This window comes from Bombus terrestris, chromosome 5 (genome assembly GCF_910591885.1).
Source record: "Bombus terrestris chromosome 5, iyBomTerr1.2, whole genome shotgun sequence".
Classification (NCBI taxonomy): domain Eukaryota; kingdom Metazoa; phylum Arthropoda; class Insecta; order Hymenoptera; family Apidae; genus Bombus; species Bombus terrestris.
Genome location: NC_063273.1, coordinates 11176594 through 11190959, shown reverse-complemented (window position 1 = coordinate 11190959; position 14366 = coordinate 11176594). Strand labels below are relative to the sequence as shown.

Below are 14366 nucleotides of genomic sequence, written 5' to 3'. Positions count from 1 at the left end.
AAAGGAAATTTAAAGATGCAAAAATGCATAGTACGCATATGAAAAGTATAATATTCGTTATAATAAAGTAAATATACGAAGTGCATAAATATCCGCAGTCCAGTCATTACGTTATTATGTCAAGAATGTCAGATAATTATAATTTGATATTAATTATAATTTGATAGAATTGATTCATTAGACGAATGTTTATTAAATGAACTGAAGCACGAAGAGACGAAAGAATAATATATCATTATTTTACGTATCTTAACGCTATTGAAAAAAAACAATAGTATTTTTAAGTTTTACAGCGTGTTTGAGTGATTCAAAGAGAAAATGAAGTTCAGTATGCGTTTGATAATGTTGGCGATTAGATAAGGCACGAGTCGATGTTATTTATCGTTTAATTGTATGAAAAGCATGAGACATCTTCGAAACAGATGTTAATGGGATGAAACAGGAAGAAGGTGGAGACAGATTTAGTCACAAGTCTCTATGTACATGACGCACCGATAACGAAAGAACGATTTCATACAAAACTCTTCTTTTTTCATTGTTGTTGAATTAGACGACAGAACAAAGAAATCATTACAACTTGCTTCTGCAATTTCTGAATTTTCATATACGCAAAATGTAAAAAGAAGAGGAAATGAAATGTTAGTCGTGATTTAAACACATCTGAACTTTGCTAAATAGGGAAACAATGTTATGAGAGTGATTTAAAAGCGTATACCTTTAACCCCACTATTAGGATCCCGCTTTTTAACTGTATCGGCACCTTAATCTGAAAATAAAAGGCGTATAAGCGACACGTGCGTCACCCTTGAATGCAGTCGCGTGCCTTATTCGTAAAGTTCGAGGGGTAATTTTTTTTTTCATTCTTCGTTGATCCATTATTGCGGCCGCGTATGGTCTGTGATACTGGCCCAACAGAGAAGTGTGGCAAAATATGAATAAATAACGTCGATACGTATCTTTACACACGGTGAATTCGTTTCTAGAAAAGTTTGTTGCACGTAACATTTTGTATAGGAACCCGTATACAACGAAGATGAAAAATGAAAAAATATAAATTATATTCGAGTTTCGCGTAATTTATGACTATTCAAGGTTCATACGTCTATCAATAAATTCCCATCAAACTTATAAAAGCACCCTAAAAAAAGCAGCAACTATGGTACAGTTAGAAAAAGTCGTATGGGGTGAGTTTTGTAGCGGTTTCCCACAGGTTTAGTAACAATACAGCTCAATTTGTGCGTGCCAACGAATAGGAATTAGGTATTAGAATTATTTCCCGTGAAATATACTCTCTGTGGGCATGGAACATCGATAAAATCGCAACCACGTATGCATGCATCAAAAATTTACTGAAAGGAAATCATAAGCTAATATTTTCTACTTGGACCTATGAACCTTTTCGATGTTACGAAATGTGTTCTTAAAAATTACTATGCAACTTATTAGTTTCGTAAAGATTATTAATCCCTTAAAAATTATTAACAAATTAATATCACCGTGCAATTGTCTTTCCTTCCATTATAGAAGGATGCAAAATATAAGAATACACGGATTTATAAAATGCTATTAACGATCATGTTCCGAATTAGATACGAATTATTAACAGAGACCGATATCTGAAATCAGTGAACTAGCATGGAAAAGCTACCCAGAAATGGTATATGGTTCAGTACGTAGAAGAATTATCATTGGCAGGCTGTGCCAATAGAAAAGAGGCGTGTCGCCGGGTTTGCGCAGTGTCCCATGAAACGTCAACGCGTTCAAATAGAATACCCATACCAGACTGAGCCGCAGGAGCACAACGAGAGGGGTGGAAAGAGGACACGAAGGGCACGGGGATGAAATCAATTTTCGTTATCGCCGTCAACCAGTCGCCCCATATTAATTCCATTATTAGTGTTTGTTTTCCACGTGTGTATCCTACCAGACGATAATTGTAGATTCGTTCTGAAATTATCCAAATTCTTGTACGATACAAGAACGCGAAAAATTAGTCATTCATCGCATTTTCCTACTAAAACAGGGGTACGAAGTAAATAAATTTTCAATTTAATTAACTGCACATTTATATATAGCGCATTCTAGCAATTCATAGCATAGCGATATTACTGCATTTTGAGAAAGTGATTTACTTTTGGTTGTAATTTTGAGGTAGTTTTTATTGACTTATTCGAGTTATTGGAGGTGCATTCTTATTGAAGCAGCTCTTTCATTTCACGTTATAAAACACGCATGATCCGAATAAATCAACAGATTTATAATAAAATAATTAGAATATAAAAGCAATGGAAAGCGTTCAAGTTATACTTGATATCAGGAAATGTCCGAATATTTACTTATAATTGGTAGTATATATAACACTTAACACATTATAATTAATACATGTCGTATACCATAATTCCTTTTAATCCATTAAATAGACAACATAAATTTATTGAAGCATACTACAATCAGTAGCAAAGTGTCATCAAATGCGATTTAGATAATTCTATCAGTCGATTTTTCATTATAACATACGGGTATATAACAAAAAACTACTTATATAGCTTTTCATCATTTGCTTAAACTTTCTGTAATTATATCTTCTAAAAACACGAAAGCCTGTTTTTTCGTTGAAGTCTCGAGTCTCTGTTGTTACAAGAAAAGACAGATAAGATATCCTTTGGTAATATTCCGAGATGAGTATCGAGCAAGGACATCCGCAATACAAGAACGACGTGTGGTGGGTGAATTCTCTTCAAAAAGTCATTGAAGCCACGGAGGCTGCGCGAAGCACGAGTGTTCGGTGCTGATAAGGGATGCTCCGCCCTCGAAACCCCTAGAATCGTCCTCTCGCTACCCCTCGGCCATGGAATGGCAGGGTCAAGTTGTCGGGAGTCTCTTGCATCGACATGAAGTATTAATCTGACGGATTAGGAGGAGAGATAGGACGGAGATTAATTTTTAAGATGTTGAAAGACGTAAAGGATTACCCTGGGACGTTTAATTAGGACTGGTTCGGTCACGCTGCCGTCTTTTATACGAAGAAAGCAAGTTTGTTACCAAGTTTTTTACTACTTTTAATTGAGCGTGTTTTTTTAAGCGAAAGTGAATAAAACAGTTATAGCGATCGATACTATTACTTGGATTTTTTTATTGAAAATATAAATAATCTGTACAATCTAGTCGAAATTAATATCATTGAAAGTAGGAATCGTAATAAGTAGGAAAGTGGTAATAACGTTGGTTGAGAAACGGATATTCGAGCGATGCAATGGAATAACGGTAATAAGTTAAAACGTATTACATTATGATAAATAAAGTCAGTGAAGCAGTGACAAACAATTTAGGATGATTTATCCACGGTAATACCCAATTTGTATGATTAACTTTACTCGACGCTCGAAGCTTGTGTATCATGATAACATAGTATACAATGATAATTGTTCAGAAAAAAGTTCCAATACTTAAGAAAACAAGTTAATTGAAAATGAACGATATCAATCGGAATTACGTTGCCAATTGAAGATAAAATATAATACAACAAAATGGTTTTGTCGACTGATAAAGAAAAAGAAAAATAGAATATCTCACTATTCATTGACGTAATAAATATACGATTCTAATCTATACGTAGATCACATAATATATATAAAAAATATAATCCGCATTAGAAATATATACATATAGTTTTTTCGAAAAATAAATTAAAGATTTTACATTTAAACTTTTAGTAGGAGCGTAAATCTACTTCCCGGGGCGACTGTGTGTACATATGTGTATATGTGTGTGTGTATGTGTATGTGTAGAATTATAACGATCTAAAAACGTCAAAGGATGTTAAAAAGCGTTTGTGTTAATTGCAATTAATAATTCGTTAACCACCTTCGTATTACCATCATTCGTATCACATGTATCTTTAACATAAACGCATAGCCTTAATACATTAAATTATAATTAGGCTGCGGACATTTATATAGATTCATATTTTTACGAATATGAATAAAAAAATTAAATCTACGTAAACAATTATTTCACTTGGTATATATTACAATACTATATTTTGAGTATTTTATATATCTCTGCATAGTATGCGTACATTCTGTGTATTTTTACACTTCCAAATTTCCTATAAATACATAAAAATCTGCAGTCTAATTATGACGATTCTGAATTTTGGATTATTTATATCGCGATTTAAAAAATGTTCCATTTAAAGTTACTAACGTATAAATACATTAACTATCACAAATATAACGTCACATTTATAACCACCAGTTAAATGGTACGGTGAAAGGAGAAGAATACTGTCGCGTTATTGCCATTATAACAAGGGCCTGTTCTCATACTTCGGTTCGCTTTTAAATTTAAAACATATTTACAAGCGAGCATTTTCAGCGGCTGTTCTCGTCGCGAGATCACAATACTGTCTTTTCCTCATACCGATTCATCGTGCTATCAGTGAAACGCAAATATAAGGATGAGCAAAGGCACCGCTATGATGCATAACAAGTAAATAGACGTCCTAGGTTCGCACGTGGAGACAACCACGTATTCTTCGTTCCATTGTGAGTCATTGCCACTCAATGGCAACTCTAAGACCGTCCTCTCGTTGCTGAAGATTTTGAAAGGCAACGAACATTCTGTCGTGCTATTCTTACAGGCGTGTACTGGATTCGAGATATTGTAGAAGGTCTTCAGCAGGTCGAAACGTACTCGCAAATAATTCGGCTGAATCTCGTTTTCAGAATTGAAGACGAAGAAATAATATCCGTTCGTAGGTACTCTGAAAAGTAGATTAAACGCTTGAAAAATTTATTCTTATAGAGCTTACTCTTGATATGTGCTGATTAAACGTCGATAACGATAAAATTTTAACAGACAAGTAAAGATAGAATCATCCGAAATATCCGATTAGTTCCACAAACACTCGATAATTTCATACACATTTAACAATATCAATCACATTCACACGATAAAATAATCCAGACATTGTAATCCATTTAAGTCAAATAATTCTTCAGCAACGAATGTAAATTTGTCGTCACGTACGTTCATAAACATTTTTCAATATTCAAAATACAGTTAAAGTATAATACTAAAACGAAAAAAATTCCCTCGAGATTGTTAAATAATTTATCGATATACCATAAACCGTATGGTATCGCACATTCTAATCGTATATTTGATATTCTTACAGGAAGATATTTTGCATTTAGAGGCACTTAAATTTTCTTAAGTCTTAGAATTATGGATTTTTGAACCTCTGTGCCCCTTCGTATCACATAGCAGCACTCTTAAATTCCCTTAAGGTTTTCAAATTACTTAAACTTAGAATTTTTGCATTTCCTCAAATCTTTAAGTTTCTTAGTTTCGTTTAATTATCCAATAATATGTTTATATCCCTCTTCAACGTTCTATCTACGTACTTAAAGCTCTTTTCTCTTAGGTCTTAAATCATTAAACGGGATCTAAAATCTTGGAATCTGGATTCTTAGAACTCTCTAAACAGTTTTACTATTTATTATCAAAGAGCTTCTATACTATCTAATGTCTGTAGAGTTATGAAATATGAAATGAACATTTTTCTCTTCTCTATCTTCCTACTCGTGTGTTACTCATTATCGAAACATAAAAGACTTAATAGAAATTATACTTCTATCAATGTTTCTGAATTGTCGATAACACGGAACGTAAACTGGCAAATATGATCGGAATTCGTAATTTTTATATAAAAATAACCAATTGTTTTATTCTTCGAGGAGGCCTCTCTGTTGCTAAAAGAAATTATCACGTTATCTAAATGTCTGTTTACCTTTGAAATCTTATTTCTGCTATCATTTTAAGTATTCATGAATATTTATAACGGTTTACACGCAATATACCTGTATGTAACTGTGTTAGCGAACGAGGCGGTCAAATGTTCGCTTTCGTGTTTCGGCATACAATATCGATGTGGTGTTAAAGGTAAGTTCAGAATCAATCCTTTGCAATCCAAAAGCCGTTCCTCGGAGCTACTAAACGAGCTCCAAAATTCGGAATTACTTCTGTCGTTCAACGTCGTCTCGTTCACGGTACCCCTGTCCTCAGCTATGCCATCTGGATGCAATATATCCTGATATAACAGAAATTATAACAATTATAACAATTATACAATAATGCACCTTTTAAAAGAAATACTTAATCGTAACAATATTTTATCCATTGTACCTCCTATATTAATTCTATATGAAACGACTTTCATTAATTCATACCCTGCTTATAAGCAAACACCTTTTCTCTAATGATTCCATAATCTTTAATCGTTTCTTTCTATTTGACGTAACGCGATTGAACGATACTTATCAAACAAAGATTCATCTCTCTTATTGTTCCTGAGTTGAATCTGCGACAAATATTAACATTACCTCGAAAATATCTTGATAAGAAAACTCTCATACATTCTGTTAAATCCACGTGAATAAATTGCAAACGCCGCGAATAATTATGTTGGCCTACTAATTTTTAATGAGGACAATACGAGCATCTGACCGTGTCTATCTCTGCAAGATAAAATGTCGATTACGATCTATTAAATTGGACCGTTATCGCCGACGTATTTAACGTCGAGTTATTTACCGAATGAAATTGACATCGTGTGATAATCATCCGATCGAATTAAATTTAATCTGAACATAAGTCAACGATTAAACATCTCGTGGTAACAGCATCCTCCTCCACCTTAAATCTCATTTCGAAACCTTATCGCGCATAATATTGCATGCAACTGTTTTTTATCGCTAGCTCGATGGAAATTTGCCGCTGTTAATTTATGTCCACGGAAAATTTTCTACAATCTTCCATGCTTCTACCTCAAATTCTTTGGTGTTACATTTATCCTTTTAGTGATAATATCTTAAATACGCACTGTCATAAATATAAGTATTTGGATACTAATTCGTTACAAGACTGTGGAGGTTTATGAAAATCCATATCTTTACGAACATGACTAAAGAAATAGAACTTAGAAATTTTGTATTACCTTCTATGTATTAGAAAGAGTACTCCACTTTGAATATTTGATATATTTTTACACATTATAATTTCTGTGCTTTTTAAGTTCATATAAATACATAAATATTCGAAATCAACTTATATTTAGTAGAAACTGCAAGAAATTTTATTGTACTTATTCTTTTACATTATGAGGGATATATAATGTGAATAAACTAATAATTTTATAATAAAAATAAAAGGTATTCAATTTGTACTAAATATCAGTAGATATACAAATACTTATGGTCAACAAGGTACATAGAAAGAAGTCACTTTACCTCCTCGATAGCAGCATCGTTATCTTCATCTTCCTCCGTTAATTCTGTATGAAGAGGCGAAGACAAAATCAAGTCTCTTCGTCTTCTACGTTTCTCAGCATCCGAAAGTGTCTGATCGTTCATCGTCTTGTTCACTGCCTGCCATAGAGCTTCTCCCTCAGCACCCTTCTTCTCAATTTCAACCATCAGTTTTTTCAGTATCTTTTTACCCCGATAACCCAAAGAATTGACTTTGTCCAACACATCTCGAAGCACTTCTGCGGATGAAGCTTCCACTTTTTCGATCTTCTCTTCAGAATTTACTGTCGTCTTCTCTTTGCTCGTCTTTCCACGCTGGAGTTTTCGGTGTTTTTCTATCAGTCCTCCTGTGTCGTTCATAACACTTACTACATTTTTCTTCTTCAAGACTTCTTCAAAAGTTTTCATGAACATATTTTCCATCTGTTTGTTTCTAATTTTCTGAGAATCGTCATGGAGATATTGAGTAGGCGGCTTCTCGATGTTATCAGTTTCCACGAAGGTTCCTTCGTAATGGTGGTGAGGATTCTCCTTCTGCTTCTTTTTCGTGTCGAGCGTTTTGGCAAATAGTTCCGTGAGTATCACTTTCATAGCTTTGGCATCCAACTCATGACTGTTATAATGGTGTGTCATGGTGTTCATCGTGTGCTTCGAGCTGTTCAAAGCGTTAGCATGGTCCTTGTGATGAAACTGTATACCCTGCTGCACTCTCTTCATTTTCTCTGGCTCATTGCTAGGACTTTCATTCTATGAAACGTACATGAAATTTACATCTTTTTCGTTTTACATCCTGATAACATCGTGCTAATACAATATACGAAAATTACCTCAAGCGAACCATTTATTGTAAGGAAACCGGTCTCTTTAGCAACTTCCAGGAGTTCCTCCAATTCTTCGCTGCTATCGTCACCAATGAAGGCACATTCATGAAGATGTTTGTGACCGCGGATCATGGTTAAAGAAGCACCAGGCCATCTACCATAAAACCCATAAATTTTTACTTTTTATCGATACTTCCTCAATTTTATGCTTTATTTCAACTTCTTTTCACTTTTACATCAATACTACCTCACACAAGTGGATACAGTAACGCTACTACCACGAAGGAGATAGAAGCCCCAATATTCTTTCATGTCGTCCTCTAAAATCAAATGTCTCGTCATAGAAACGGGTAGAAACTCGTTTTCCATCTTTGGTTCGTCGTTCATCAGATAGGCATTAAACGTTGTATTAACTTTAATGACTTGACTCTGCGAAGAATTTTTTCTTGATAATCGTGTTATACTTAACAATGTCGCGATGAGCCATGGGATTAGAACATAATAAAAATATACCTAGAGATAAAATGAGAATGTACTTACTTGACACCACGTGGTAGATACTTTCGCGTCGATAAGCCTTTGATCGGAAACAGTTAATGGATACAGTTGCTCGCAATAAACACGATATCGCAAGTATATCGGCCCAGCCACCAATACCGCAGGAAGAAACATTCCCAGTAAGCATAATCGAAATAATCTCAGAGGCACCTTGTACTGAGACCTACGAGGCTGCCAATCTCTTGGACGAGCACCGTCCTCTACGAATTGTATAACTTTCATGAGAATCTTTCGGTTCAATGATTACTCGAAATTAATTATAGAAACGAATGATAATGAGTAAAATGATTAGTTACAAGAGTAATTGAAAGTTTCAATTTTATTATATCAGGCATAATTTATTTTCACTTTGCTAAAAATATTTAAGAATATATTCGATATAAATGTAATATATTTTGACTATGAAGAATAAATACATAATTAATTCGCAGAAGATACTCGTTTATTTATTTATTACATCACATAAATATTCACGCTAAATTACGCAACAGAATTATTTGTCGATCTTCTTTGTTGTAGATAAAATGATGCGAGTCAGCCATGTTATTTTTGAAACTCTATACTTAAAATAAGCTACATAAATTTCATTTATGTCTGTTCATTATTTAGAAATTTAAAATGGTGTAATTCTTCTAGTTTCTTCTTCTAGTTTTAGCGGCTCGTGATTGTGAAGATTGTAACGTAATTACGCGAAGACACATTAATTAATAAAATTTCTTCTTTGTCGACCTTATGTTTCTCGTTTGGAAAAGATTAGTTAAGTTTATTTTCTGACACTTTGTTGAAATGACTATAAAATATTTCATAACACTTTATAGACTTGCCTTAACAATCATACAATTGATAATCGTAAGAATAAGTGGAAAATTTTCCTTAGAAACGAAAGTTTTTATTTCGGTACGGAGTCACGAGTAACATCAATCCAGGATATTTTGAATTGCTATCTTGTTGACGCAGTCTGTAGCAACAAAGTACGTATATTCTGGATTGAGATACATTCACGATAAGTAATAATCAATAATGACGACATACATTCGTATCGTACAAAGACTTGTAACGTCTATGTTTGATTTTTATCGTAGAAATTATGCTTTTGATTGGAATCATTCCTTTTGAGGAGGATTTTTGAACTATTCTATTAATATTTTTTAATTATCGCTTATGAATTATGAATGAAAAATATCAAATCAATTGGAACTTATAAAACTAAAATCAAGTAAAAGTTATAACAACTTAGTAATTGTGATTAAATAGGTTAGGGGTTAAGTCTTATGTCTGCGATCGAATGCGCAAGGTTATCGAACTAGCAGTCTTCCGCGAACGTGAAACGTATGTACATATATACATATATATATATATATATGTACTTGTTAAATTCGATAAGTGCAAGAGCAATAACTTTATCGGTTTGCTTTGAACCTAGCAAAAGTAATAACTCAAACCTATAATATTACCATGATTATTATTTTCTGAACATATGCGCTATTGATTTCTGGAATCTTATACATCTACAAATATGCATGTTTTAAACAAATATATGTAAGTATAAAGTGATTCTAACTCCAAAAATATAACTGCCGATAATGCATTTTATCTCAAAATCCATTTTCTTTCATAAAATAGTTTTTATAACAAAAACTATATTAACTTTATTGAGTAAAAATAACGACAATATTTTTATCTATTCTATAAATAGATAAATATGGAATTAAGTGTTCAAGTATTTTATTATAGCTCCTACAATATATAATACTATTTATTCAATCAATATCAATGACATACGGATGTTGTATATTTTAGTTATCTATTAGAACTTTGAAAACAAAAAAAGGCACGAAATTCGATAAAATCATTATCATTTCGGTACACTGAACGATAAAAGATATCAGTGCTTTTATTTCATAACATTTAAATCAGTTTAATCACTCCAATTATTCCCAATTTACCATAATGCATATAAATGCATAAAATATATACGTATAAAAACCTTTATATAGATGCGCTAAGATAAAAATTTAAAAATAAGATACTTATATCTTGCGCGAGAAGAAAGATTATTTACGGTGCTATTATGATCGCTATTATGAGCTACATTAAAGAAGAATATGCACGATTAAAGAATGAATGTGTTACATTTCGTTTCAAAGGGCAATACATTTCTTGGCTACTTACAGTGGCTTAAGTAAATACTATCATTACATAATTAGTTAATTTACCTATCAATGCTAATACGATTTTGATAGGCCGTGTTTAAAGCTCTGCACTCGATTATAGTATGTATATACATATATGATGCATGTATGCTTTGCAATGCACACATTTCTTAATACCACGTGGTAAAGGAAAAGAATGAAAAGACAGAACATCATCGCAAAAAGATTAGTAGCTAGAACACGCACTTCACTTTGGCATGAATATTTAGCTCAAAAATAGTTAAGATGTATACATATGCGTGATGAATTATTTATTTTAAAACAACGCAATTTATGGAATCAAAATGGGTTATGAAGAAGAACATGATTAGCGATTATCGCTTTACTATTACGTCTTCGAAATGATTGGTGAAATATACGAACAAAATAAAGCATACCAAGTATATCTATTTTTAATGGCGTCGTTGGCATTCTCCTAGTAGAAACACGGCATAGGCACTCAGGATCACTATTTTCACACGTGGATAGTATTAAAAACAATAACAGAAACAAACACACATTATATACGTTGATGATTCATTAACAAAAAAATATAATACGTAGTTTGTAAAGAACAGCAATTCTTTTTAAATAAAAATAATCCTTTTTTCAAATTTTTTATTGATTACTACAATTAAAAAGAATATTTAAATTATTTCTCTTTTTAAAACAGTTATTCAACTTTACTTCCACTGATATTTACAATAAATGTATAATTCATTAAATGAATACATAATTATATTTATGCAAACGGGAAATTACGTATGTAAATATACGATGCGTATCGTCCGCTGTCAACAGATCGACTGAATCAGTGAACGAATATGTCATGTTTTGTATCAGTGTCTTATCAAATTTTACTGTGCTCTGGATAAGCTACGATCTATACGTCTATTTGCACAAAATCATGGCACTATCGTTATCCATCTTTGCCATCAAAATATTGCAGTTATCTAAAGTATGGTAAACACGACCATACGGCATCAAAAGCACACATACGTACATAATTTTTGTTTCGCAGCTGATGCGAAACTACAAAATACTAAACTACCTAAAAAATAATATCTGCACAAAAAATTAATTTTTGAATTTTAAAATATAAAGCTATCACATTTTTTCCAAAATACTACTTACTTCTTCAGTAAATGTATAAATTTTTTTTAAAAGAAATATTTAATATAACATACTCTTATACACAATTCTGTACACAAAAAAGTAATACAAAAATACTATAATTACTTGCATGTGTAGGTATAAGATTATTTATGATAAATATTATTTGCGACGAGAATCGGATTGCCTATTTTTATCATCATTTGATTTATGCGATCTTTCTCCTCTTCGTCGCTTATTAAGAGGATTTCGAGGATCATAAATTTCAAACCAATCATCGTCTTTTGTACTTGCATCTTTAGCAAGAACAGGTGCTTTTTCTTCACAATGTAATGCATGTATCATCCAAGACTCATCAGCTGGATCAAAATCATCCTCTTTGTTATCTTCTTTTTTTAATGGACTCAGCGATCTTTCTCTTATAGTTTCCTTAGCAGTTTGAAGTTTAGATTTGAACTTGTTTAATAACTCCATTGTGAAGTCCTCGCGACTTTTCCCCTTTTTAGGTAATTTCGACTTTGCTTCTTTATATTTCTCTTGAGTTTCTATATATTCTTTCATAATCTCAGTTTTCTTTACTTCCTTTTCCACCTGATCTTGTCTTAGTTTTTGATCTGCTTCTTTCGCTTTTTTTTCATTTTGAACATCACGTTTAAAATCCCGAATTTGTTTTCTAATTTCTTCCCTGCATAATAGTTAATTGAAAATATTTAAATATACATTAGAAATAAATATTAATAAACAAATATTAATATAAAACATACGCTTTTCTTTTACGTTCTTCATCTCTGTCTTTCCCAAGATAATATTTATCTTCCTTTATCTCTTTATCATCTTCATCATCATCTACCTTATAATTTTCTGTTTTAGAATTTTTCTTCGTATCTCTTAATTTATTTTTTATTCTTTCTTTCATTGCTCTAAAAATACAAAACTTTTAATAAAAGATCTTACTTAATATAATACGATTATAACGTAAATAATAAACCAACTCCTTTTCTTTTTTTATAACTTCTAATTCCTCTTGAGTTTTTTCTTCCACATCGCTTTCCCAATCGCTACTACGGTCGTTTTTTATTTTTTTATTTGGAGGTCCAGCTGGTTCAATAGCTGGTTGTGCACTTAATTTTGGATCAGTTAGGTGATCATGCGCAGACTTGCCTTTACTACTGAACTGTTTATTAAGTATCACAGATTCTTCTTCATCTTCCTCTGCTTCCTCACCAAACGATAAAAGATTAAAATTTCTGTAACAGAATGTCTCATTATAAAGCATATTATTAATAAAACAAAATATTCTTTCTTACTTTACTCCTGTCCTTTTAGTTTTTAAGCTATCGTTTATTTCTTCATTTTTCTTTGATATTATCCTTGGTACAATATCAGGAAATGGATTCTTCAATATTTGTGTTTTTATAATTTTTGGAGGATAAAGTGGTCTATCGTCCTGAAATAAAAAAATATGGAAAAATAGTAGTTGCACTGATTTCTAATACATTCCAACAATACTAAATTTACCTCATCTACAAGCGCTTCTTCAAGTTTAAGCATGTTAAATATAGTTTCTCCAGTAACCTTACCAAAGATAGTATGCTTATTTTGCAACTCTGGTGTGGAACCAAGAGTAAAAAAGAACTGAGAACCATTATCATCTTTTCCAGCATTAGCCATAGCAATTAAACCTCTTCGACAAAATCGTAATCTTGTGTGAAATTCATCCTAATGTATACACACACACACATATATATATATATATATAAATCCAATAATTATTTTTTAATAAAACAAATTAATTTTTTGTTTCAAATAAACTCACTTTAAATGCCTGTCCATATATGCTTTCACCACCTTCTCCTGTACCCGTTGGATCCCCACCCTGTGCTATGAATCCTTTAATGATTCTATGAAATATGGTATTATCATAATAGCCTTCCATACATAATTGTATAAAATTTCTACATGCTTTTGGAGTCTCTTTTGCCCATAACTCTAAATCAATGTCACCAACAGTAGTTTTCATCATCACCTATTTATGATAATATATTAGTTTTGGTAATATAACATGCCATTGAAATAAAGCGTATTATTTAATGACATAAATTATTTAACATTTTAATATAGAAGTTCAAAAATAAACATTATATACAGGTTATGTTTTTAAAAACAGATATACAATCCATTAAAGTATCATGAATTAATACTTACTTTTCCTTTAGTGGGTGGTTCTTGTATATAAATATTACTCATATTTGTAAATCCTCTTTAATATAAAAGTTATATTTCAACAAATATCAACGAAAACAGTTCATATTTAAATTTTAATTTGCTACAATACGTCAACCAAACAGGTGAAAATGTAATACTTAACACTA

General features: G+C 31.9%; 2 protein-coding genes across 2 annotated transcripts; both read right to left on the bottom strand.

Annotated features, from left to right (window-relative positions):
* Positions 1 to 3113: 3113 nt before the first annotated feature.
* Positions 3114 to 11406, bottom strand: LOC105665718. Its single transcript, XM_012308380.3, has 7 exons — positions 11280 to 11406; positions 8672 to 8889; positions 8379 to 8560; positions 8138 to 8285; positions 7293 to 8057; positions 5865 to 6094; positions 3114 to 4765 (listed from the first exon to the last, which is right to left on the bottom strand). The coding sequence occupies exons 1-7, from the start codon at positions 11311 to 11313 to the stop codon at positions 4438 to 4440; spliced, it is 1905 nt and encodes a 634-aa protein (XP_012163770.1). The 5' UTR covers positions 11314 to 11406; the 3' UTR covers positions 3114 to 4437.
* Positions 11407 to 11465: 59 nt separating this feature from the next.
* Positions 11466 to 14341, bottom strand: LOC100647021 (spliceosome-associated protein CWC27 homolog). The gene is made up of 7 exons (XM_020863176.2): positions 14200 to 14341; positions 13811 to 14020; positions 13513 to 13713; positions 13302 to 13441; positions 12987 to 13241; positions 12759 to 12914; positions 11466 to 12679 (listed from the first exon to the last, which is right to left on the bottom strand). Exons 1-7 carry the CDS (start codon positions 14239 to 14241, stop codon positions 12157 to 12159), a joined length of 1527 nt encoding a protein of 508 aa, XP_020718835.1. The 5' UTR covers positions 14242 to 14341; the 3' UTR covers positions 11466 to 12156.
* Positions 14342 to 14366: the final 25 nt, after the last annotated feature.

Coding starts and splice junctions, on each gene's coding strand:
- LOC105665718 (XM_012308380.3), bottom strand. CDS start 11,313: ATGCCAACGACGCCATTAAAAATAGATATACTTG. Junction 8,890..11,279: donor ATTAAAAATAGATATACTTG/GTATGCTTTATT, acceptor TACAATTCGTAG/AGGACGGTGCTCGTCCAAGA. Junction 8,058..8,137: donor CAATAAATGGTTCGCTTGAG/GTAATTTTCGTA, acceptor TACGTTTCATAG/AATGAAAGTCCTAGCAATGA.
- LOC100647021 (XM_020863176.2), bottom strand. CDS start 14,241: ATGAGTAATATTTATATACAAGAACCACCCACTAAAGGAAAA. Junction 14,021..14,199: donor AACCACCCACTAAAGGAAAA/GTAAGTATTAAT, acceptor TATCATAAATAG/GTGATGATGAAAACTACTGT. Junction 12,915..12,986: donor GTTATAAAAAAAGAAAAGGA/GTTGGTTTATTA, acceptor TTGTATTTTTAG/AGCAATGAAAGAAAGAATAA.